Genomic DNA, 27,426 nt, shown 5'->3' with positions numbered 1-27,426 from the left:
TATATACTATATACCCACACACATGGACGTTTTATGTAAAGTGCTGGTTACAGGTGTAGATGTTGTGATTTGTGCTTTACAAATAGTAGTTTAGTAAGGCCTTGAGGGCCTATCCTTTGTTTTAGTTGTTTACCTCCTCCAACACACCCGATTCAAATGATCATCTTATCATAAAGGGCTGCGAAAGCCTGATCACAATCATGTAACTCAGGTGCAGAGTTTGACACCTTTATAATAGTTTCTCGTGATCTTCTATTGGTGTACAGGAGAACATTCGCTACATAAGATTCTTACATACTCTAATTCCATTGTCTCTTTCCTCAGTGATGAGATTGGTGTGATTCCATGTCCAGAGGGACGTTACAACCGCAGCCCCATCGTGGTGTTGGAGAACAAGCTGGGTGTTGAGAGCTGGTGTCTCAAGTTTCTGCTGCCCTATGTACACAACAAGTTGTTACTCTACCGCCAGCAGAAACATTGGCTGGATAAGGAAGGTAACTGACATTCAGATTAGACAGTGATTTGTCTAAACCCAAACTAATATGCATATGCTTCCGGCATTATTATAACACAAAATGTTTCTAATATTTTCAGGCTACGATAACGAGATTTACATCCATGTCCACAAATTTGGGTGACAGTTGATAAAGTTTCGTGAAAAGAAAAAAAATACTAATTTTGTTAAGAATTTATCACCATTTATGTATATTTTGGAATCGTAATGGACTAGTTGCGCATATGAACAGTACACAGGTTAGCTGTGTTTGCCAATTGTTTTTTTTCCCTCTAAGGAAGAATTTGAAACTTTTAGGAGTGCCAACTAAAATGTAATGCATGTTAATACAGATGTCATATGGCAGTTTTATAGCACAATAAAGCAGGAAACAAGAACAAAATTAGCACGTCTCAGTGATCAACGTGAACCAGTCAGAAATGTCCAATTCGGCAGCGAACAAGTTATTCGTGATACTTGACAGGCTTAAATTAAAGGTTACGTATCACGGTAATAAATTCTACTGCTTTACGTTTTACTCATTCAGTTGTGGTTAGGGGTGTAAATCGCGGGTTTTGTCACGATACGATATAATATCGATACAAAGAACTACGATACGATATTTGCCGATATCTTAAAGCCTGCTGCGATTCATTCACGATATATCGCGATATAGTGCTCTACGATCGTTTTTTTTTTTTTAATAAAAAATATAGAACAATATCCTGATTTATAACAATTCATACGCAAAATCAACAAGGGACTGCAAACTCTTTCATTAGGAAATTACAAGAGTATTGCAGTATACAAAGTGCTTATTTTAACACTGAACTTTGATGTCGTGTTTTTTCTTTAAATGTGCGGCGAGATTTGTGCTCCCTGAATAATTGATTGCAGGATTTACAAACTGCACGTGTCTTGTCGGTTGAGCCATCTTTTCTTTGGAATCCAAAGTGCTTCCAAACGAATGACTTGAAGCCTAAAGGGGAGCAAATTTCCTCGTCTTTTTGGACACTAGCCATAGCACCAGCCCAGGAGCAGCGTACTAGTTGTCGACTCCTCTTTCACGTGCCTGCTCTGCTCACAACACAACAACGCCGGGCGCACTGCTCCCGGAAAGAGGAAGCAAGCAACAATGAACTGGATTTCAAAATAAAGTCGCGTCTAATGTCCGAGGCCAAACACGGCGATATAAATCGATGTTTACGTTTAGCATCGATGCCAATAAATCGTAGAGCATTATATCGATTAATCGATGTGTATCGATGTATCGTTACACCCCTAGTTGTGGTATATATAAAGTGGAACAGCGACGCTTTTGTCTGATTTCCTCGTTTTGATACCATCACAGGTCCCTCCTTTCTGTTATTAGGTGCTGCTCAGAGCAAGCCGTTTTGGTGCGGTTTCTTTAAATGTAAATGAGATACTTCACACCCCACTCCCTCCAGGCCGCAAGAGGTGCACCTCCTTTTCCAGTCGACATATTTGTAGGTTTTTTTTAGCTGAGGTAGTATTTACTTGCACCACAAACTTTTTGATTGATTAAATTATCTCAACGGCAGAAGACTTGTCCATACACATATAACACGTAACAAAATAAACCCCCTCATAATATTTATGAACACGTAATCAATCATTGCAGTCAAGCTACAAAGTAAGCTAATGCTTGCGCTAGCGTAAGCGAAAAGTGAGTACCGTATTTTCCGCCCTATAAGGCACACCTAAAAACGTAAATTTTTATCAAAAGTCAACAGTGCGCCTTATAGCCCGGTGCGCCTTATATATGGATCAAGTGATGAATTTGTTGATCCATACTGGTTGTACACAGTGCTCTGCCTAAATGTTTTAGTACGTTTTAGTACGACTAGTAAATTACAAGGTCGCATCGCTTCCCAGCATTACGGTAACTGTAGTCAGGGGGCGTCACCGAATAGCTGTTGTACCCGGGAGGCTATTTCATTTCAAAATAGGCTGCTCCGTTAATGTTTCGAGTAAATCTACGGATCGATATGGAAGGGAAACATAGGTAAGTAGTACCAATGCGTTAGATCGAACTTTAGTCAGTTCTGATCATTTTATAGGAGATCGTTTGAGAGACGCGATTGTTTGTTTACACTTTGCTGAGGCTCATGGGAGATTGCGAGCTGAGGCTCTTAGGAAATTGCGGATGGCTAATGCTATAACGATAGCTGCTATACGCGCGAGGCTATTTCATGTCAAAATAGGCTGCTCTGTTAATGTTTCGAGTAAATCTACGGATCGATATGGAAGGGAAACATAGGTAAGTAGTACCAATGCGTTAGATCGAACTTTAGTCAGTTCTGATCATTTTATAGGAGATCGTTTGAGAGACGCGATTGTTTGTTTACACTTTGCTGAGGCTCATGGGAGATTGCGAGCTGAGGCTCTTAGGAAATTGCGGATGGCTAATGCTATAACGATAGCTGCTATACGCGCGAGGCTATTTCATGTCAAAATAGGCTGCTCTGTTAATGTTTCGAGTAAATCTACGGATCGATATGGAAGGGAAACATAGGTAAGTAGTACCAATGCGTTAGATCGAACTTTAGTTAGTTCTGATCATTTTATAGGAGATCGTTTGAGAGACGCGATTGTTTACACTTTGCTGACGCTCATGGGAGATTGCGAGCTGAGGCTCATAGGAAATTGCGGATGGCTAATGCTATAACGATAGCTGCTATACGCGCGAGGCTATTTCATGTCAAAATAGGCCGCTCTGTTCATGTTTCGAGTAAATCTACGGATCGATATGGAAGGGAAACATAGGTAAGTAGTACCAATGCGTTAGATCGAACTTTAGTCAGTTCTGATCATTTTATAGGAGGACGCTCACGGGAGATTGCGAGCTGAGGCCCATAGGAAATTGCGGATGGCTAATGCTATAACGATAGCTGCTATACGCGCGAGGCTATTTCATGTCAAAATAGGCTGCTCTGTTAATGTTTCGAGTAATTCTACGGATCGATATGGAAGGGAAACATAGGTAAGTAGTACCAATGCGTTAGATCGAACTTTAGTCAGTTCTGATCATTTTATAGGAGCTCGTTTGAGAGACGCGATTGTTTACACTTTGCTGACGCTCACGGGAGATTGCGAGCTGAGGCTCATAGGAAATTGCGGATGGCTAATGCTATAACGATAGCTGCTATACGCGCGAGGCTATTTCATGTCAAAATAGGCTGCTCTGTTCATGTTTCGAGTAATTCTACGGATCGATATGGAAGGGAAACATAGGTAAGTAGTACCAATGCGTTAGATCGAACTTTGGTCAGTTCTGATCATTTTATAGGCACTCGTTTGAGAGACGCGATTGTTTACACTTTGCTGAGGCTCATGGGAGATTGCGAGCTGAGGCTCTTAGGAAATTGCGGGTGGCTAATGCTATAACGATAGCTGCTATACGCGCGAGGCTATTTCATGTCAAAATAGGCTGCTCTGTTAATGTTTCGAGTAATTCTACGGATCGATATGGAAGGGAAACATAGGTAAGTAGTACCAATGCGTTAGATCGAACTTTAGTCAGTTCTGATCATTTTATAGGAGATTGTTTGAGAAACGCGATTGTTTACAGAGGGCTCGTTGGTTATTGGCTAGTGGGTGCAGACCGCAACCCTAGTCAACCTCAGTTTGTTGCAGTAAAGCTTCTATTTTATGCGCCTTATAGGCCGGTGCGCCTTATATATGGACAAAGTTTTAAAATGGGCCGTTCATTGAAGGTGCGCCTTATACCCCGGTGCGCCTTATAGGGCGGAAAATACGGTATATACATCTCATTGTTACTACTGTCCACTGTTGTGCCGTTTGTCAGATCGTGGTTTGCTTCGTGTGAGCGCCGTTTGACATTTCCGGCCTGCTCGCTTAAAGCGTACACACATGACTGCAGCCGTTACGCAGCGGTACGACGACTAACGGTCACCAACAAATGTATTTGTTGTCTCGATGACTTATGTTTGGTGTGTTGCCGAGAGTATTTCATTTATGGTTATTTAGTATAGCGGAATTAGTTATGTAACGTGTGCCATCTACTAGTGTTGTGTGACGTCAGAAGTTGAGCGTTGACTTATGTGCTGTATTTCTGTCTGCTGCAGACCCACCCTTCACACGGTTCATACAATAATCACACACACAAGAATCACATTCACACGCCCAAAGACTCACCCATGTACACTACACACACCTGCTCTCACATCCGTACGACCAAACTTGTGCCTATACCCTTTTGGCAGTTTGCCTGTACGCCCCTTTGAGCCACAGTGCCTCAGTAAAGCAATCAAAACTGAACCACGTGTTCCCTCCTGTGTTCTGACCGACACCGGGGGGCAAAAAGAGCATAACTATTCAAGGGGTGGGCAAACTTTTTGACTCGCGGGCCGAACTGGGTTCTAAATTTGGACCGGAGGGCCGAACCAGGAGCAGATGGACGTAGTGTTTATGTGAAGCACCTGTAGGTGCAAATAATATTGCACGCCCCACTTTTCAGTTTTTTATTTGTTAAAAAAGTTTAAATTATCCAATCGATTTCGTTCCACTTCACGATTGTGTCCCACTTGTTGATTCTTGACAAAAAATTACAATTTTATATCTTTATGTTTGAAGCCTGAAATGTGGCAAAATGTTGAAAGGTTCAAGGGGGCCGAGTATATCATCTTGAAGAATCGGTGAAAGCATACACCCAAATAAAGTAATCAAAACGGCAACACGGTGAGGGGTATCTGAAAATCAGAGCAGAGTTTTAACTCGCAAACACCTGGTAACAGAGGTGAGGAAACGGGAAACACTTTAAGTAAGCCTTAAGAACTTTACAGGTTAAGATTAGTCGCAAACAGGTGGTGCATCAATGTCCTTGAGCATCCTGCATTGTTTGAAAATGAGAATGGTCGCTAGTTTCAATCCCTGCTATGTGTACAAATCATATTCAAAATGCCTCCCCTTCATTTTCAGTGGGAACAATGTTGTTGGTCTCTCTTTTTTGCTAGTGCGTCATAGTCTGGAGTAAAATTTGTTGTGGCAATTCTTAGGAGAGATCCGAGGTGTTCGCGTTGGCGTTCATGTGGCCAAATTGGCCACTCTCTTTTAAACACTCGGCACTGTGTCCACCTTGCTTTTCCTTGGGAGACTCATTTTAATGGAAGGATTCCAGGGGAAGGTTTGTAGGTGGCTTTAGCGCAAAACTGCATCTGAAAGCTCAGCGTGCAAATTACAAGAATGCTGTCGTCACAGCCCACGCTCTAAATTTGGGACTGATACAAATAGAGCGCGAGTGCGCCGTGTCCGTACTACTGAGTACGTACACGCACTTGTGAGTGTGCACCGAGCTTTCTGACACGGCTTCCGGTAGTAAATGCGCAGGCGAGCGCTTCCCCATCTACTGGGGAAACGCAGTCATTGCAGGCAAAATTACCAAAGAAAAATGTTTAATAATACAATTTGTTCAGGGTTGGCGGGCCGGATTAAACGGTCCCGTGGGCCGGATGTGGCCCGCGGACCGTAGTTTGCCCACCCCTGCCCTATACAGTCCTCAATAGCGGTAGCAGTTTGCATTATTTTATTGCAATGTTTTTCCTTATTCAGATTTGTTTCAAGACTACAGTTACAGTTAGACTTCACTTTGATGGTTAATGCAGTTATTGCAATTTTGTTGTTTTATCACAGTACATTGATTTATTTACATTTCAAAAACCAGAAGCCATTCTTTTACAAATGTGATTGCACTTTAGTTAACATATTTAAATGTTCAGATATTTAGATGTGATAGACTATTTTTGCATGATTTGAATGAGGCAAAATAACATGATTTTCTCTTGAATATATTGTTATAATCATTTGTCTTAGATGTAATAATTTTCTGTATAAAAATTTAATTTTGTGTTCAAAAAGTCTTTTTTCAAACTTGAGTCTTGAAAAAGAGGGGGTCGTCTTATAATCAGGGTCGTCTTGTATTCGGGCCAATACAGTATTTTTGTCGTCTCAAGCTTACCACTTTACTGTGTCTGTCGTTTTCATAGATTGAAGGAACTGAGCCATCAACAAAACGAAGTTTTCCTACTTTATACTGACAAAAGATTTCCGAAACATTCGTCCTTGAACAAGCAGGACTTTGCGACTTTGCCCACAGATGGGGTGACACTGCTTGAAAAATGAAATTTGACCAGGCACTTCTTTGAGGTTCTGATGCGGGGGGCGGTGTAATGAGTTGCATGGATTGATGCATCCAACGACGGAACATTTTGATCCCTCCATTTCGGCAGCCTTGTGTTATTTGGACCACAAAATTATCTCAGAGTACCGTATTTTCCGCCCTATAAGGCGCACCTAAAAACCTAAATTTTTATCAAAAGTCGACAATGCGCCTTATAGTCCGGTGCACCTTATGTATGGATCAATTGATGAATTTGTTGATCCATACTGGTTGTACACAGTGCTCTGCCAAAATGTTTTAGTACGACTAGTAAATTACAAGGTCGCATTGCTTCCCAACATCACGGTAACTGTAGTCAGGGGGCGTCACCGAATAGCTGTTGTACCCGTGAGGCTATTTCATTTCAAAATAGGCTGCTCCGTTAATGTTTCGAGTAAATCTACGGATCGATATGGAAGGGAAACATAGGTAAGTAGTACCAATGTGTTAGATCAAACTTTAGTCAGTTCCAATCATTTTATAGGAGATCGTTTGAGAAACATGATTGTTTACAGAGGGCTCGTTGGTTATTGGCTAGTGGTCAGTTTGTTGCAGTATAGCTTCTATTTTATGCGCCTTATAGTCCGGTGCGCCTTATATTTGGACAAAGTTTTAAAATGGGCCGTTCATTGAAGGTGCGCCTTATAACCCGGTGCGCCTAATAGGGCAGAAAATATGGTAATAAAAATGGTGGATTTGCAAAACCATTTGGCAACACCCATTTCCTTGTTTGGTTTGTCCCGCCCCAACGGATGTGATGTAATAGATAAAATTACATAAAAGAAAATGGAGAAAACTGAACAGAGTTAAAAATAGCCCCCAAACAGATCATTAAAGTATCACCGCAGCACCTGGAGGGATAGATTACACGTTTCTACACTCTTGGAGAGTCCAAATACACAAGAAAATGAATATCAAACCAAAAAAGGTGGATTTGATATGTCTTATTATTATTGTTATCACTGTGCAATAACATCCTGCTCTCGCCACACAAATGTTATTACCGTAATTTTCGGACTATAAGTCGCTCCGGAGTATAAATCGCACCAGCCATAAAATGCCCAAAAATGTGAAAGAAAACATATATAAATTGCTCTGGAGTATAAATCGCATTTTGGGGGGCAATTTATTCTACAAAATTCAACACCAAGAACAGACATGAACGAGCAACAACAGGCTAAACGATATGCTAACGTGACAAACACAATCGAGGAGCTGAGAACGGGCCTGACGTAACATTCAGCTATTTAAAAAAAACTATTACATAAATAACACGTAAATAAAACCATCTGTGTCACTCCAATTCATTAAATCCATCGATCGTCCTTTGTCAACAATGCCGTGTGCCGCGCCGCAGTTCAAATTATTCCACAGGCCCATACAACGATATATAAACTTTATTTTAAATAACTATCACATAAACAACAATATTATCAAACCATATGTGTCACTCCAAATCATTAAATCCATCGATCACATTTCTCGTCCTTTATATCATCCAGATGACAGACATGTCCAGAGGATATGGCACTTTAAAGTGTTACGTAATTACTTTATTTGATTTTTTTCTCTCTATTTTTCATGTTTTGAATTGATTGATTGATTGATTGAATATTTATTGATCCCCAGGGGTGGGGAAATTCAGGCCCCAGCAGTATTCATACCACAGAGTGGGTATACAAAAGACACACAGATGGCATGAGCGCAACTCAACAGGCTCTCATAAGGCTGCCACACAACGGCGCCACAAAGAAAGCCAGAAAGTGCTCAAGATAAAAGCCATCAAAGCAAAACAAAGCTAAAAGACAAAGGAAAAAAAATAACTGTGGCCAACCAGCACCCCTCAATACAAGAGAACACCCCAAAACACACAAAATAGCCTCCACGGGGTCCATAGACAGGTGTAACGGCAGTCCAGTTCAACGGCGCCCAATGGACCGTGGTCGTGAATCGGTGAAAAACATCACAAAGCAGGCAAACGTGTGAGCAGCGTCCTGGGCACCCAGTCGGACTTTTATATGTTCAAGATAAAGATATCAAAGCATGTGAAGTGATCAACTATACTAAAAATAACATGTGAAGTGGTCAACTATACTTGTAAGTGATTTGTTAATGATCAAGTAAAAACTTCTGAATAAAAACATATAAGTCGCTCCTGAGTATACGTCGCCCCCCCACCCAAACTATGAAAAAAAACCCGCGACTTATAGTCCGAAAATTACGGTAGTTGCCTGAATGTTGCATGCCAAACCTGGCCAATAAATCTGATTCTGATTGTTATTTTTCAGAGAAGCAGATGCCATTGACATTTGCAATTCTTAATGTTAATACGCAGTATCTCAACAGATATATATTGCAGTTTACCTTTCGAGACCTCGCTGTTTCGCGGATCTGTGGGAGGATGTCAGTGTAGCATGCTTTAATTAATCTATTTATTTTACAACGTAGGAATGGTAAAAGGTAAACTGAATGCCCTTATATTGTGCTTTTATTGACACCATAGTGTTCAAAGCCCTAAAAAGTGTTAAAATCACTTCATTGTCACCTAAAAAGAAGATGATGGTATCAAAAAATAAGCGAGCACAAATTAGTATTCATCATTTCCATCAACTTTTGTTTTGCACAACATGGGTTTAAAGTTGCATTAATCCACCAGGATTTGGCTGAAATGCTCCGTGGGGTTCTAGTTCAAAGGGCCACTAAACCGAGTTGAACATTGGCACTTTAATGATAGGTCTTTATGTAAAAATGATGCCAGCACTAATATTCAAGGCACTAAAAGAATCTGTAGTGATTTAAGGGCTTTTGGGGAATGAGGTTTTCGACAAATTGGCCCACTTTTGGAGCTATTACGTCACCAGAGTCCTGCAAGCAACCATTGTAATGCGTATTGTTTTCTGGCTTGGCTTCTCATGTTCTGTTGTCACATAGTATCTGAAATGGTGATTAATTACCACCAAAATTCATTTGCACATTACTACGTGTTCACTTCAACTTATGAAAATATGAAAGACATTAGCAGAACTATTTCAGCTTATTACCAGCTTGACATTGGGGCTCTGTGTCACAGACACCTCACTGTCAATCAGCAGCCAGAGCTCCCTCCCTGACACCAACTTCATTGACTGAAGCTGGTGAGGTGGCACCTTCTTCTCCGGAGCTGTTGGTGGCGGCCGCCTGCCGTGCGTACATGCCCGCATGCATCGTCACGTTGCCAGTCAGCCGGCTCATGTTTATCAATTTTGTTTAAATAATTGCGAGACAACCCCAGAGGTCCGCTTGAATTTGACTTGAAAAGATTGGGAGCACAATAGAGAATGCTCTCTAAATACTGTGGACTTCATTTTGGCCCTCGGGGTCACTAAAAGATCTAAGGTTTCGGGACGGACCGTAAGGTACAACTAGGGAGGACTTTTGCTATCTTGATTTTACCAGGAATTATCCCACTATTAAAAGATAAATTGCATATGTATGTGAGTGGTGCAATTATTCTTTGCTATGGCTTTTATTAATTTCATATCTTACTATAGATCAGGGGTCACCAACACGGTGCCCGCAGGCACCAGGTCGCCCGTGAGTACCGCATGAGTCGCCCGCAGGACTGTTCTAAAATTAGCTCAAATTGCGGCACTCGTCAGTGAGCTGCATCTATTTATTTTACAGTCAAACCTCGGTTTTCGAACAAATCGGAATTCAAACAAAAAATTCGAGATATTTTTGCTTCAGTTGTTGAATAAAATTCGGAGGTCGAACCTTGCGAGATGAGCCAGGAGGACCCGAGTAAACCAAAACCGGGCGGCCCGTTTGCCGACTGACTCCGTAGTTATTGCATTTTCGATACTTTAAGGATTGTAATAACCCCTAATCCAGGGGTGTCAGGATCCTTTCCTCGGGGGCCGAATCGCTACATGTTTTCCAAGTTTCCCTCGTTAAACACACCTGATTCAATTAATCAGGCTCCTGCTGAAAGTGAGGACGAACTGGTCATTTGAATCAGGTGTGTTTAACAAGGGAAACTTGGAAAACATGTAGGGATTCGGCCCCCGAGGAAAGGAGTTTGACACCCCTGCCCTAATCAAAGAAATCAAGTGGGAGCAGTAAAGCCATCCTAAACACAAAGACGCTCATAAAGCATTGCGACAATGAGCGCCCGGCGCGCTGCGGTTGCGCGATCGGACCAAATTAAGCTCCCTGCGCACTGAGGTCCACTTAAATTTTGGAAAGTACATCTGGACTTTAAAAATATTTTCAAAATTTCAGCGACGGCTCTGTCACAATAATGCGACCAGCGCGGTGCAGTTGCGTGTTCGGACAAAATTAAGTTCCCTTCCCACTTAGATCCACTTAAATTCCTTAAAGTACATCAGGACTTTAAAAATATTTTCTAAATTTCAGCGACTGTCACAATAATGCGACCAGCGGGTTGCAGTTGCGCGGTCGGCGACGCGCTATGGTTGCGCGTTCGGCGGTGCGCTGCAGTTGGGCGATCGGACTAAAATGCGCAAATGAAAAAATGCAAAAAAAAAGACGTTTTTTTATTCTTGGAACGGACAATTTTTTTTTCTGTTACTTGTAATGGGAAAATAAATTCAGAATTTGACCGTTTCGCTTCTCGAACCGCCTTCTGGAACGGATTGTGGTCGAAAATCGAGGTTTGACTGTATTTTTGCTATTCTTGTTAAAATCACACTTACGTACATGTGAACTGGAAATGACAATAATAACACATAGTGAAAGCTAAATTGAGCAAATTGGCTATTTCAGAAGTGTGTCAAACTGGTAGCCCTTTGCCTTAATCAGTACCCAGGAAGTAGCTCTCGGTTTAAGAAAGGTTGATGATATAGATGATGTTTTTTTTATAATTAATGGTTAAATTTGACTTGACCTGACTCAATTCTCAAACGCAGCTGACTCTTTGGTCAATGGCAAATTTTGTGCCAACAATGCAGAGCATACATTTTTTGTGTTTTATTTATGTGACACCGACAGTCAGAAGCAACATTGCATAGCCTTATATGCTCTCACCACCCATAATGCATCGCGTGATGCAATAATTTTAATCTGTAGCATTAATCCTTGTTACTAATCTTTTTGTTACCAGTAGTTAAATTTGTTATATCTAAATGTTGTTGCTTTATTGTCATATTTTTTCAATTCCTCATTTCTAATTGCAATGAAATGTGCAATGTTGGTAAAAGGTAAATACTGACATGCACAATGAATTCACTGCTAAGATGTGGTTGTGTTTGATTTAGAAGGGGGGTGACTTAATTCTCGTTAGCAAGTACAGCAATCCCTCGTTTTTCGCGGGAGATGCATTCCGGAACCACCTGCGTAAAAAAAAAAAAAGATACTCTATATATATATATATATATATACAATAATGCGACCAGCGCGGTGCAGTTGTGCGTTCGGACAAAATTAAGTTCCCTGCCCACTTAGATCCACTTAAATTCCTTAAAGTACATCAGGAGTTTAAAAATGTTTTCTAAATTTCAGCGACTGTCACAATAATGCGATCAGCGGAAGAACTTTCCGGAATGCATCTCCCGCGAAAAACGAGGGATATATATATATATGACCCTTTCTAAATTATATATATATATATATAATTTAGAAATTTAAACACCTTTGTATTGAAATTTCCAACACATGGTGTTGGCTGCTCGAGGGCATGGATGTATTGCAAGTCAATTAGAAAAGTGTTTTTTTCCTTGCCAAGCAATGCAACTTTACCCCCGGCCGGGTCATACCAAAGACTATAAAAATGGGACCCATTGCCTCCCTGCTTGGCACTCAGCATTAACTGTTGGAATTGGTGGGTTAGATCACCAAATGATTGCCGAGCGCGGCACCGCTGCTGCTCACTGCTCCCCTCTCCCCAGGGGAAGGATCAAAATCACACGGGGATGGGTTAAATGCAGAGGACATATTTCACCACACCCAGATGTGTGTGAGACGATCATTTGAACTTTAACTTTTAACTTTAACTTGTTCATCTTCAGAATTAAGAAAGGTGCCATCATTGTTTACGTTGCTACGCATGTTGCGTAGTGTGTGTAACATGCGTAGTGATGCAAGTCGTGCTGACTGGAATCGGTAAGGGAATTGTTAGCAAAATAGCAAACGAATCCAAGGAATTGATAACAAATTGATAACGAACCGGTTCTCAATTCCCATCCCTAGTAGCATTCTTCCAAAGTGCGATCGCCATTTATTTTCTTGAGTGGTACACTTGCAATATTGTTGGTCAATGTTGCATAAAAAAATTAATATTTCCTCAGACATACCGAAATTCTCCATCCATTGTCCATATGTGAATCTGGGAACTGCTACATTCCACCTGTCACAAGCAGAGACAGAACGACCATGTGATCCATGGACTTTATTGAATTGGGGGAAAGTGTAAGTGGAAAGCTGGATTGCTGGCTTGGCTAGTGTTGCTGGGCGGCGGAGTGGGACTATCGGAGGACATAGTCAGAGCCGAGGATCGTTGCTGACTGCAGTGGCAACCTGTCAGGTAGCAGGAACCAACCTGATGAAGAGAGCAGCAGAGCGAGCGTGCAGGGCAGCGGAGCTCAGCATGTAGTTGCACTCAGGGCCAAGCGGATGGTCGGGGTGGGTGGCGATCAGAACGTGGTCAAGGACAGGCAGGTGGTCAGGACGGGGAGTGACCAAGGCGAGTTAGGTCAGGCAAGGTTCGCAACAGGTATCAGTCTGGTGAAGCACAGTGAGCACACGAATGGTATCATAGGGCAGGACAAGGGGACGAACTGACAGCGTGTAAACCGGAGTCCAGAGTAGGCTGTTTAACAAGCGAGAACAGGTGCCGGTGAACAGCTCAATTGTATGGGCGTGGCTGAGAACGATTGGTGGCAAGGAAAAGCCACCAACTGGATGGCAGGTGGCACAGGCACGTGACACCACCAGTTGGTTGGCCTGAAAAAGGTCCAGACTCTTGGGCATTTTCAGCGTTGTAACAAAGCAAGGATCTGGTAAAAAGGAGAGAGGAGGTTGAAGCAAACAAAGCCGTGTGGTAAATGACATAAAAAATTAGCTTTGCGTGCCAGCATTTCCTTTGTTATATGTTGATTGAGACGAGATCATGAAAGATAATTTTACTCTCGTTTTGTTGACAAACACAAATGGATGCTTTTGAGTACAGTAGAGCACAGTAGTGAAGGAGGTTAGATACTGTTGGTGAAAACGAGGCTTTGGGGTCATTTGCTCTTTTAAGCAGGGCTGCTGACTCGGTTCGGACTCGGTCGGACTCAGTCATTTTTGCCGGACTCTGACTCGGTGCTGATTTTGACCGAGTCCACTGAGTCCGACAATAAAAAAAAAAGAGGCAAGACGCAGCCAGATAGTGTCAGGTTACAGTCAGCGCGGTAGGAGTTGGAAGACGCAGTAAAAACCCCACCAAACTCGTCGTAATGACGCGTGATATATGTTATATCCTTACTATTTTCCAGGTATTTTCTTAGATAGCAAGAATAGGTCGGACAACGACGTGAATGATAACTGCTTTATTCCTTACTCACAGTGCGTTCACAAGGCGTACCACAACAAGACAGAATGCCCATCCCACTTCCGGGGTTTTTCTACTACGGAATTTGAGTTAGCCCAAAATACACAACATCTCTTCCCCTCTTACAATGAACGTGCTATATGCATGAATGCGACCAACATGGTCTTATGCACCTATAACTTGACATCTTCAAGATTTATCAATAACTACCATTAAACAATTATCATAAATGGTCCAGACAATTATGACAATAATATTCCCATGAAACCTTAACTTTGGGTGAGAGTGGACTACCTCGAATTATAGCGAATTATAGCAAAAAAACGATGTCGTACGGCGTCGTACGGCGTCAGCACTATGTTTTCAATAAAAACATGAAGAACTCACGTTTGCGTCAGTCAATTTTAATTTTTATAAAGGATTATTCTCATTTGATGTCTTTAAATTCATCCGCGTTCTGCCATTGAAGCGGGGTGCATTCAAAGACCAGTCGTACAGACGGAAACGTTTTGTGATCAAATCTTTCATAACGAGAATGATTTGAGTGAATTGATTTGAATGAATAATTGAGAATAAATTTCAGTCCTGAAGGCTCCTTTTGTCCCAAGCAAAGTGACAGATGGTCGGGAGGGGGATAAAAATTGTAAAATCAATTCACTCAAATCATTCTCGTTATGAAAGATTTGATCACAAAACGTGTGTGGCTTTTTCTTAAATGAACACGTTTGACATTGCTATCGTGTCAGCTTTTAATTATATTGCGCTGTCATGTTAAAGCAAATTAATGAATGCAACAATATTAATTTGCTTCAAAAATACCTGAGTCATAAAATAAAATGGATGGATGGATGGATGAATGATAATCACAATTAAGTATAAACTCTCCTTTGTAATATATACTCCATGTAGCCTGTACCCAAAAAGAGGGGTTTCTTTGCATCGAGGTTTATGCAAAGAGCTCACGTAATTATATTGTTGCGTTTTGGTGAAGTGAATGAGTGTTCCGTCTGTACGACTGGTCTTTGATTGCACCCCGCTTCAATGGCAGAACGCGGATGAATTTAAAGACATCAAATGAGAATAATCCTTTATAAAAATTAAAATTGACTGACGCAAACGTGAGTTCTTCATGTTTTTATTGAAAACAACATAGTGCTGACGCCGTACGACATGGGTTTTTCGCTTTCCAAATGAGTCGTCACTAATTATTTGTGTTTAGAGAAATGTCTGAGCTATAATGGTGTAATTAATGATTAAAACTTGAAAGTATCTGTTTATTGTATTCGTTTATATGTTTAATAATGACATAACCATCACAAAACTGTTGTAATTATTTAGATTTTGATCTAAATTAGCCTTGAATAAAGACTAAGCAGTCACATGAATTAACAGAAAAAATGGACAGCCGGACTCGGACTCATGGTCAAGAGGCCGGACTCGGAGCAAAAATCCGACCGAGTCCACAGCCCTGCTTTTGAGCCAAAAAAACTTAATGATAATGCTAGAAATATTGTTCAGGGCTGTCAGTATTTAAGGTACATTTTTCATATGGACAGTTAGTCTGTCAAATCAAAGTCACAAATTATTTACCGCAAAGTTGATGAAATTGCCTTGCATCAGCGAGTGATCACACAAATGCGCTTCTGGAAGAAACACTCTACACCAGGCGTCGGGAACCTATGGCTCTTTTGGTGACGTTATTAAAAAGAATACATTGGTACACTCAAAGAATTGTTGGTCTTAATTAAAATACGTACATGCATTTAATTGTATCTAGCCTATCTTTTGTTTTTTAAATGGTATTGCTCTCACGGGAAATTATTTGTAAAAAATGGGCATGTATGGCTCTGTCCGCCAAAAAGGTTCCCGACCACTGGTTTACACCTTGTCATGATTTTATAAAGTCTTTGAAAAATAATATAAAATACTTTATACTAGCTGGTAATGTGTGATTTACTGCTTGGTAATGGATGATTTAAAAAATTGGGTCCACATGTTGCCGTTTACACAAAACAATACTATAGCTTTGTGTTCAAACAATAGGACCTGAGTTAACAAATGTTCATGTTTGTGATATTTTTGTTTGGTGGTGTGAATCATAAAATGTAACATTTAAAATAGTTGAAAGACATGTAAAATGTCATGTTACAATAATGTTTGGAAAACTATGATGGACAAACATTATAGAATGAAACTGACATTAATGATCATGTTTGTTTTCCCTCAGCTTTAGTGGAAATCACATCCACCCTCTTGCTGCTTAATCCGGACTTCACAACTGCTTGGAATGTCAGGTACCAACAAATCCTTAATTGCAGCTGGCATTCTCAATGGTACATTGCCTCAAGATGCCTCAGCCTCCTTCCTGATAGCAGTACCTGAAATATACTGTGACCAGGGTGGGAGGGGTCTGCAGAGATTCTCTGTGCGCTTTGAAAAAAGTAACCGTGTACATTGTAACACACAACATTCATGTGTCATTGGCAATGGGGATGAGCTGGAACCGAAAACTAAAAATGAGGAAGGCAAAAGCCTTAAAACTGAAAACCTGAAAAACCAAAAACACAGAAAAAAATGAAATACCTTAAAATCTCCTGGATCATTTTCTTGAGTTTACCAAATTTTTACAATTTAGAGCTCTCACGTTTCTTACAAGTGATATGCATGCATTCATGATTGCATTAGAGCCTTGCTATCGGAGGCCAACGGCCAACTGCTGTGGGGATTTTGCCCACCTCTGTTAAATTCAGCGTGCCGTTGGCATCTCCATCCATCCATCCATCCATCCATCCATCCATCCATCCATCCATCCATCTTCTTCCGCTTATCCGGGGTCGGGTCGCGGGGGCAGCAGCTTCAGGAGGGACTCCCAGACCTCCCTCTCCCCAGCCACTTCATCTAGCTCATCCCGGGGGATCCCAAGGCGTTCCCAGGCCAGCTGAGAGGCATAGTCTCTCCAGCGCGTCCTGGGTCGTCCCCGGGGTCTCCTACCGGTGGGACATGCCCGGAACACCTCCCCAGGGAGGCGTCAAGGAGGCATCCTGATGAGATGCCCGAGCCACCTCATCTGGCTCCTCTCAACGTGGAGGAGTAGCGACTCTACTCCCAGTCTCTCCCGGATGACCGAACTTCTCACCCTATCTCTAAGGAAGAGCCCGGACATCCTGCGGAGAAAACTCATTTCGGCCGCTTGTATCCGGGATCTCGTTCTTTCGGTCACGACCCATAGCTCGTGACCATAGGTGAGGGTAGGAGCGTAAATCGACCGGTAAATTGAGAGCTTTGCCTTTTGGCTCAGCTCTCTCTTTACCACGACGGACCGGTACAGAGTCCACATTACTGCCGACGCTGCACCGATCCGCCTGTCGATCTCGCGCTCCATCCTCCCCTCACTCGTGAACAAGACCCCAAGATACTTAAACTCCTCCACTTGGGGCAGGATCTCATCCCCGATCTGGAGAGGGCATTCTACCCTTTTACGATCGAGGACCATGGACTCGGATTTGGAGGTGCTGACCCTCATCCCAACCGCTTCACACTCGACTGCGAACCGCTCCAGTGAGAGCTGGAGATCACGGCCTGAAGAAGCCAACAGCACCACGTCGTCTGCAAAAAGCAGAGACGCGATGCTGAGGTCCCCAAAACGGACACCCTCAACGCCTCGGCTGCGCCTAGAAATTCTCTCCATAAAAGTTATAAACAGAATCGGTGACAAAGGGCAGCCTGAGGTCCAACCCTCACTGGGAACAAATCCGACTTACTGCCGGAAATGCGGACCAAACTCTGGCATCGGTGATACAGGGACCGAACCGCCCTTATCAGTTGGCTCGGTACCCCGTACTCCCGCAGCATTTACCCCAGAACCTCCCGAGGGACACGGTCGAACGCCTTCTCCAAGTCCACAAAACACATGTGGACTGGTTGGGCGAACTCCCATGCACCCTCGAGTATCCTGCTGAGGGTGAAGAGCTGGTCCACTGTTCCACGGCCAAGACGAAAGCCACACTGTTCCTCCTCAGAGGAGTTTTTTAACTACCTCAGTGACTTCAACCCCAGAGATTGGAGAGTCCGCCTCAGAGTCCCCAGGCCCTGCCTCCACAATGGAAGGCGTGTCGGTGGAATTGAGGAGGTCTTCGAAGTATTCTCCCCACCGACACACGGCGTCCCGAGTCGAGGTCAGCAGCACGCCATCTCCACTGTAAACAGTGTTGACGTTGCACTGCTTCCCCCTCCTGAGACGCCGGATGGTGGACCAGAATTTCCTCAAAGCCGTCTGGAAGTCATTCTCCATGGCCTCGCTAAACTCCTCCCACGCCCGGGTTTTTGCCTCAGCAACCGCCGAAGCCGCGTTCCGGTGTCCACCAGCGGGTTCGGGGATTCCCGCCACGACAGGCACCAATGACCTTACGGCCACAGCTCCGGTCGGCCGACTCAACAATGGAGGCGCGGAACAAGGTCCACTCGGACTCGATGTCCCCCGCCTCCCCCGGGACCTGGGAAAAGTTCTGCCGGAGGTGGGAGTTGAAGCTCTTCCTGACCGGGGATTCCGCCAGACGTTCCCAGCAGACCCTCACAGAACGTTTGGGTCTGCCAGGTCGGACCGGTATCTTCCCCCACCAACGGAGCCAACCCACCACCAGGTGGTGATCAGTTGACAGCTCCGCCCCTCTCTTCGCCCGAGTGTCCAAAACCTGCGGCCGCAAATCCGATGACACGACTACAAAGTCGATCATCGAACTGCGGCCTAGGGTGTCCTGGTGCCAAGTGCACACATGGACACCCTTATGTTTGAACATGGTGTTCATTATAGAAAATCCGTGTCGAGCACAGAAGTCCAATAATAGAACACCGCTCGGGTTCAGATCGGGGGGGCCGTTCCTCCCAATAACGCCCTTCCAGGTCTCATTGTCATTGCCCACGTGAGCATTGAAGTCACCCAGTAGAACGATGGATTCCCCAGAAGGAGCGCTCTCCAGCCCGTCCTCCAGGGACTCCAAAAAGGGTGGGTACTCTGAACTGCCATTTGGTGCATAGACACAAACAACAGTCAGGACCCGTCCCCCCACCCGAAGGCGGAGGGAGGCTACCCTCTCGTTCACCGGGGTGAACCCCAATGTGCAGGTGCCCAGCCGGGGGGCAATAAGTATACCCACACCTGCTCGACGCCTCTCACCGTGGGCAACTCCAGAGTGGAAGAGAGTCCAGCCCCTCTCGAGAGGGCTTGTACCGGAACCCAAACTGTGCGTGGAGGCAAGTCCGACTATATCTAGTCGGAACCTTTCTGCCTCGCATCGCACACCAGCTCGGGTTCCTTTTCAGCCAGAGAGGTGACATTCCATGTCCCAAGAGCCAGCTTCTGCAGCCGGGGATCAGACCGCCAAGGTCCCTGCCTTTGGCCGCCGCCCAGCTTGCAATGCACCCAACCCCTTTGGCCCCTCCAACAGGTGGTGAGCCCATGGGAAGGGCAACCCACGTTTCCTTTTCGGGCTGAGCCCGGCCGGGCCCCATCGGCGAAGGCCCGACCACCAGACGCTCGCCTTTGAGCCCCACCTCCAGGCTTGGCTCCAGAGGGGGGCCCCGGTGACCCGCGTCCGGGCGAGGGAAAACGTGAGTCACTAATTGTTTTCATCATAAGGGGTAATGTGAGCCGTGCTTTGTCTGGCCCCTCACCTAGGACCCGTTTGCCATGGGTAACCATACCAGGGGCATGAAGCCCCAGACAACATGGCTCCTAGGATCTTAGGGGCACGCAAACCCCTCCACCACGATAAGGTGACGACTCACCGAGGGGGGACTAAAAGCCGCTCCGGAATATAGGTCGCATTAGCCATAAAATGCACAATAGCGTGAAAAAAGAAATATATATACAAGTCGCTCTGGAGCATAAGTCGCAATTTGGGGGGAAATTTATTCGACAAAATCCAACAGCAAGAACAGACATGAACGAGCAAAAACAGGCTAAACGATAGGTATGCTAACGTGACAAACAAACGAAAAGCTGAGAACAGGCCTGACGTAACATTCAGTTACCGTTTTTTTTCCATGTATAATGCGCAAAATTTAACTAATTTATCGTCCTAAAATAATTATACATGAGTACAAGAAAAAAATGTATTTTTTAATTTATCCGGATATGATACGGAGGCCACAATTACAGATGCGCTTTCTTCTCTGCTGTTCACTTCAAACACGCTCCATACGAACACAATGCTCTCGTATCAGACGCTTGCTCGATCACCTGCTCGTTTGCTGTCACAATGTACCCTGCACAAATCCGAAACATTTCTTCGCTATCGAGTTTGCTAGCGCATGCGCAGTGATACTGACCGGCAGAATAACATCCGGTTGTTCCCAAAGATGATCTTTTTTCTGAAATAATTTTACGTTTACGGACTTAAGTAGGACTCTCCTTTGTCAAAAACGCCGCGCGTGTGCCCTGACGTCAGCCTTGTCGTTATTCCACAGATCTCGTATATAACTATATTGTACCGTTAACAAAGTACAAGGAAAGACGTGGGTTTGGTAAATGGCTCTTTATTTAACAAAACAAACTTCCAGGCGTGTGGTGGCGTGGACTTCCAGCCTCAGAGGTGGAAGAGAGATCCATAGAATAGGACCAGGCGTGGGTAAAAGACATGACCGAGCCCCATCCACCGTCCCTGGACAGCCACCCGGCCGAGCGCCGGCCCCCGACTTCTATCCACGGAGGTGAAAGGGAGCTCCACAGAGTAGGACCGGGCGTGCGTAAAAGCCATAATAGTTTTTCAAACCTTCCATGTCACTCCAAATCCTTAAATCCTTCAAACTTTTCGTCCTTCGTGTCACTTAGAAACAAAGCCGCTAATGATGCCGGTAGTACGTGGGGCCCTTCGTCATATTCGTCATCCCGTGATCAATCTTTGTCCTTTTTGTAAACAACCGCCACGCCGCGTCGCGCTGGTGACGTCACTTGAAATTCAAATTACAGTAATACCTTGCTACATTGCGGTTCATTTATCGCGGTTTCACTTTTTTTTTTTTTTGTTGAACATTTTTGAAAAAAAGTCGCTCCTTATTATAAATCGCCCCCCCCCACACAAACTATGGGAAAAAAACGCGACTTATAGTCCGAAAATTACGGTATTTTTTAATGTTTAAAGGGACACTACATAAACCGGGCTGAACATAGGCACTTAAATGATGGATCAATATTGAAAAATTATTCTACAATTCCCCCTGTAAAACAACTCACGAGATTTAACGGTATTTTGACACAACTTGGCGGTGGACATACTGACGCCCACTTTTTGGGTGGAGCCTTCCTGATTTGGCACATCAGCCTGACTGTCAGAGAAGGAAACAAAGGCATGTTACTCTTGTTTCCTGCTTGCTTACTGTAATTTCTGGATTATAAGCCTCACCTGATTTTAAGACTCCCCAGCAAAAATTAGGGGAAAATCTTTTTTTTTTTTTCTTTCATACATAAGCCACACCCTATTAAAAGCCGCATGTGCCTGCGAGTTGTTTACAAAGAAAGACGATGCACAGAAAGAGTTTTCAAAGTTTTAATAACATACCTTAACTTTTCTGCCAAACAATGCCTGTGCCTGCCGCGTGGCAGTAACACAGTAGCAATACGGAAGTAACACAGCACTAATAGAGCGGGATAAAAAAAAACATACCGGTAAAAGTCACTGAGACAAGGGAGTAACACAGCAGCAACACGGTAGCACTAACATCCATCTATCCATCCATCCATTTTCTATTCTGCTCGTCCCTACGTGGGGCACGGGCGTGCTGGAGCCTATCCCAGCAGTCATCGGGCAGGAGGTGGGGGACACCCTGAACCGGTTGCCAGCCGATACAGCACTAACCGTGCTGGTTAAAGAAAAATACGAGTAAAAGTCACTGAGACTTCATCTTCCTCCTGTGCACTGAAACAATCGAAGTCTTCCTCCACAGTGTCGGATTGGAATAGGGTCAGATATACTTTGCCACACATTTTCTCAGTCTCTCTTTTGTTGTTCTTCTAGCATTTTCCATGATGAAAATTGGCATGAACAGACCACGCACAAAGTGGTAAGTTACATTAAACTAGCAAGCTACAGAGTAGACGTGACCGGGGAAATAAAGAAAGAAAAAGGTGACGCAACGAAATGTCATCAACAATAGCCCAGTGCCCCCCATTTTCAAATCTATCAGCTGCATAACTCCCCCATTAGTCTTGTCCATAAGCCAATTGTCTTGCGAATCTCACAATTTTAGAATCACGTAAACAGTTTTCATTGTGGGGAATGTGACACAACACAGCTCGTCTTTGCTGAGGGTGGGGGAGGGGGAAATGATACTCCCATTGCAGACTATAGCAATGAATAATCAGCCAAACTATCTAGCTCAGGGGTGGGCAAACTACGGCCCGCGGGCCACATCCGGCCCACGGGACCGTTTAATCCGGCCCGCCAACCCTGAACAAATTGTATTATTAAACTTTTTTTTTTTGGTCATTTTGCCTGCAATGACTGCGTCTTCCCAGTAGATGGCGAAGCGCTCGCCTGCGCATTTACTACCGGAAGCCGTGTCAGAAAGCTCGGTGCACACTCACAAGTGCGTGTACGTACTCAGTAGTACGGACTTGGCGCACTCTCACTCTATTCGTATCAGTCCCGAATTTAGAGCGTGGGCTTTGACGACAGCATTCTTATAATTCGTGCGCTGAGCTTTCAGATGCAGTTTTGCGCTAAAGCCACCCACAAACCTTCCCCTGGAATCCTTCCATTAAAATGAGTGGCCCGAAAAAAAGAAGTGAGTGCCGAATGTTAAAAAAGAGTGGCCAATTTGGCTCGACGTACGCGACGTGACGTTCAGCCACATCAACATCAACCCGTCACAGATCAAGGTAAACGGACCAACACCTCGGATCTCGCCTAAGAATTGCCACAACAAATTTTACTGCAGACTATGACGCACTAGCAAAAAAGGGAGACCAACAACACTGTTCCCACTGAAAATGAACGAGAGGCTCTCAAGTTTATTGTAAAAAAATGCATTTTGAATATGATTTGTACACATAGCAGGGATTGAAACTAGCGACCATTCTCATTTTCAAACAATGCAGGATGCTCAAGGACATTGATGCACCACCTATTTGCGACTAATCTTAACCTGTAAAGTTCTTAAGGCTTACTTTAAGGAAGTGTTTCCCGTTTCCTCACCTCTGTTACCAGGTGTTTGCGAGTTAAAACTCTGCTCTGATTTTCAGATACCCCTCACCGTGTTGCTGTTTTGATTACTTTATTTGGATGTATGCTTTCACCGATTCTTCAAGATGATGTATTTGGTCAGAATGTTTGCCGTTTGATGTGATCTCATAAGATAAACATCTTTCATTAATCTGACCTGCAGGCACTGAAGTGATGGAGATTGTTATTCATAATAACAGTGTCGTATTTTATGAGAATCACTGATAGCAGTTTTTTAGTGAATTATTATTTTTTTAATGCTGTTAATAAATGCATTTGTTTTCAAAAAAATTGTTTGGAATATCCATGCTTTACTACCTACTAAAGGCCAAGATCTTTTATGCAATGACCTTTACAGGTCGCTTATATGACTTCACACAACGCCTACGTCCATCTGCTCCTGGTCCGGCCCTCCGGTCCAAATTTAGAACCCAGTTCGGCCCGCGAGTCAAAAAGTTTGCCCACCCCTGATCTAGCTAGCACTTATTCTCTGGCACATCATCAAAATTTAGTAACAGATGTTTTGTCTCTTCTACTACTGTACATCTGTTTTGTTTTTTATATATAGACAAGGGCGAGCAGCAGATTTAGTCAAAAATCAATGCTACCGCTGGTTGCTATGGGAGCGCGACAACGGCGACAACGTACTTTGCGCTATACTTACTGTTTGCTGTATGCACACTGGCTCAGTTTTGCTCCTCTTATTTATTGTGTTATTTGTTTATTTATTCATCACTCATATTATTTATTTATTATTTATTGTTTGTGCCTTCTTGTTTTTATTTTGTGTCGTCTACTTGTATGTCTATCGTGTACTATGTCTCGTCACCGTGGGATAGAGGAAACGGAATTTTGGTGTCTCTGTGTGTCTTGACATATGAAGGGATTGACAATAAAGCAGACTTTGACTTTGACTTTGAAAGGTCTGTAGAGATGTTACTTGCACGTTTCCTGGTCCTGGAAAAGTACAAGACTTGGATAGATGGGAGGTTGGTCTTTTCTGCAGTCCTGATTGTCCGTTGCAGTTTATGCTTGTCTTGTTTGGTGGCCGATCAAAACCAGACAGTAATGGAGGTAGAAAAGATAGACTGGATGATGACAGTATAGAAGGTTTTCAGCAGCTCCTGTGGCAAATTGAACTTCCTGAGCTGTCTCAGAAAGTCCAGCCTCTGCTGGGCCTTCTTCTAGGCAGAGGATATGTGGCCGGTCCATTTCAGGTCCCCAGAGATTGTGGATCCCAGGAACTTGAAGGTGTCTGTGGAGGGAATAGCATTAGTGAGGATAGTGAGAGGTGGAAGTGGTGAAGGGTCTATCCTGAAGTCCACAGTCATCTCCACGGTCTTGCACCAGTGGACCAGCCGCTCCACCTCCTGTCTGTACACAATCTTGTCACCGGATCAGTCCGATGAGAGTGGTGTCGTCCGCATACTTCAGGAGCTTCACGGAAGAGTCGCCTGAGGACCAACCATTGGTATAGAGAGAGAAGAGCAGTGGGGAGAGGACGCACCCCTGGGGCGCGCCAGTGTTGGTGGTCCGGGTGTCTGATGTTATGGTCCCAAGCCTCACTTGCTATTTCCTGTTGGTCAGGAACCTGGTGATCCACTGACAGGTAGAGGCAGGCACCGTGAGCTGGATGAGCTTCTGGTGGAGGATGTCAATAGCGATGGTGTTGAACGCCGAGCTGAAGTCCACAAACAGGATCCTGGCATACGTCCCTGGGGTGTCTAGGTGTTGCAGGATGTAGTGCACCGCATCGTCCACTGAACTGTTTGCCCGGTAGGCAAACTGCAGGGGGGCGAGCAGGGGTTCCGTGATGTCGATCAGGTGGTTCAACACCAACCTCTCAAAAGATTTCATAACCACAGATGTCAGGGCAACAGGTCTGTAACCATCAGGAATGAGAATTTTCTGCGGATCCACGGATTTCCGTGTTTTTTTCCGCCGAAAGTAATTTCGTGAATCGTGTAAAGGATGCCACATCTATTGATGGAAATAAGTTTTCAGCCTCCAGAGGGCTCAGTATATAGACACCCCAAAAATCAAGGTGAAAAAAATGATGTGGCAGGCTCACCCATTTTGCCTAAATTTGCTGTCCAGATGTCACACCCAGTACCTCTGCTTCTACTTCATTGATTTAGCTGTGTCTTCAGGCACTGCTTACATCACACACATATAAAAATTCCCCTCTCACCCTCCGCGGGTGTTTTTTTCCACTCCAAGCTCGGGTCCTCTACCAGAGGCCTGGGAGCTTGAGGGTTCTGCGCAGTATTTTGGCTGTTCCTAGCACTGCACTCTTCTGGACTGAGATGTCTGATGTTGTTCCTGGAATCTGCTGTAGCCACTCCTGTAGGCCTTATCCTTGGCTTTGCGCAGCATCCTGAGGTTTATTGTTGTTGTACGCGCAGAAGGTCTTAGTCTGCACACACTAGTCCTCACAAAAGCTAATGTAGGATGTCACAGTATTGGTGAGTTCATGCAGGTCTCAAGCTGCAGCTTCAAAAACACCCCAATCGGTGCAGTCACAGCAGGCCTGGAGGTCCTGCTTTGACTCCACTGTCAATTTCCTCATAGTCCTCACCACATGCTTAGAAGGTTTAGTAGTATGCGTGCGTCTGTTGTTCTTGCAGTTCTGCACATCACCCTTGTTCTTAAAAATAGGAACCTGCACACGTTGTCTCCACTCCTCAGGCATCTACTCACTTTCCAAGATTTTATTAACCACTCTGGTTAGAAACTCCAATGCTATCCTAGACATTTCCATGTCTCTATACTAACTTGCCAACTGGGCCAACTGCCTTTCCACTCTTTTTTTTATTCATCATCTCCTCAAAATATCACTTCCGCCTTCCCAACACACTTCCCTCACTTGTCAGAACATTGCCATCTAAATCTTTAATTACCCTAACCTGCTACACATCTTTTCCAGATCTGTCCCTTTGTCTGGCCAATGCGTACAAGTCCTCTCCTCCTTTTTTACTTTTCAACTTCTTGTACATCTCACTATATGCCTGTTCTTTAGCTTTTGGAGCCTCTCTTTTCCTATTTCGCCAAATCTCCTTGTACAACGGTCTACTTTCTTCATCATGCTGACTTCTTTTTTGACATCCTCTTTCTCCCTATGCTTTACTAGACGTCGGTGTTCCACCACCAAGTCTCCTTGTCTTCCTTCCGCTGTCAATATGTCACATCCAGTACCTCTGCTTGTACGTCATTGATTTAGCTGCGTCTTCGCGCACTGCTTACAACACACATAAAGCCAGTGTCAGTGGTTTGCTTTCTAATTCATTTCTATTGAACGTTTATCGAAGGCATTTATTTCCTCGATACTAGTCATGCGTCTATTGATAATGAATAATCGCCCAGCCCTTTAGATTTGTCCACCAAGTCTCTTTGCCATCCTTCCGCTGTCCAGATGTCACACCCAGTACCTCTGCTTCTACTTCATTGATTTAGCTGCGTCTTCGGGCACTGCTTACATCACACATAATGCCAGGGTCGGTAGTTTATTTTCTAATTTATTTCTATCATATGTTTATCGAAGACATTCTTCTTCCTCAATACTGGTCATGTGTCTATTGATAATGAATTACCACCCAGCCCTATAGATTTGTGTGAAAGGTGCACTGCGCGTATATATCTATTCTGATATGACTTACAGGAAGGAGTTAATTCAGCGTGGAGTTCTTACTGCGGAAATGGACCTCTACTTGGGCAAGTTGGCACTCACCAAATTCCCCAAGAGCCCGGAGACGTGGATACATCGGTGAGACTGCCTAACATCTGCCATGTGACTACTATAGGAAATTGTCATCATGCAAAATTAGGGAAGATAAAGCCTGCTGGCCACAATTTTAGCTTTTATAGTCTGACTGGCCCGTGCAGGGTTCCTGAAGTCAAAGTAAAATCTAAAATATACAGGGATGAGAATCTTCCGCGGATCCGCGGATTTCCGTGTTTATTTCCGTCAGGAGTATCATTTTTGTGAATC

General features: G+C 43.9%; 1 protein-coding gene across 6 annotated transcripts in view; it reads left to right on the top strand.

Moving 5' to 3' along the window:
- The window catches only part of ptar1 (protein prenyltransferase alpha subunit repeat containing 1), a 105,636-nt gene that overhangs the window by 19,463 nt on the left and 58,747 nt on the right, over positions 1-27,426 (top strand). For 3 of the 6 annotated variants that reach the window (XM_061278293.1, XM_061278289.1, XM_061278292.1), the window contains exons 2-4: positions 325-494; positions 16,448-16,514; positions 27,097-27,201. In XM_061278293.1, the coding sequence (XP_061134277.1) occupies positions 325-494; positions 16,448-16,514; positions 27,097-27,201 (342 nt within the window). Of the gene's footprint in view, positions 1-324; positions 495-16,447; positions 16,515-22,232; positions 22,279-27,096; positions 27,202-27,426 lie in introns of all 6 variants that reach the window. The other 3 variants (XM_061278290.1, XM_061278287.1, XM_061278291.1) reach the window with 3 other exon arrangements.

Source organism: Syngnathus typhle, linkage group LG5 (assembly GCF_033458585.1).
Source record: "Syngnathus typhle isolate RoL2023-S1 ecotype Sweden linkage group LG5, RoL_Styp_1.0, whole genome shotgun sequence".
Lineage (NCBI taxonomy): Eukaryota > Metazoa > Chordata > Actinopteri > Syngnathiformes > Syngnathidae > Syngnathus > Syngnathus typhle.
The sequence above is the reverse complement of the archived record's forward strand: the minus strand, read 5'-3'. Positions and strand labels throughout refer to the sequence as shown.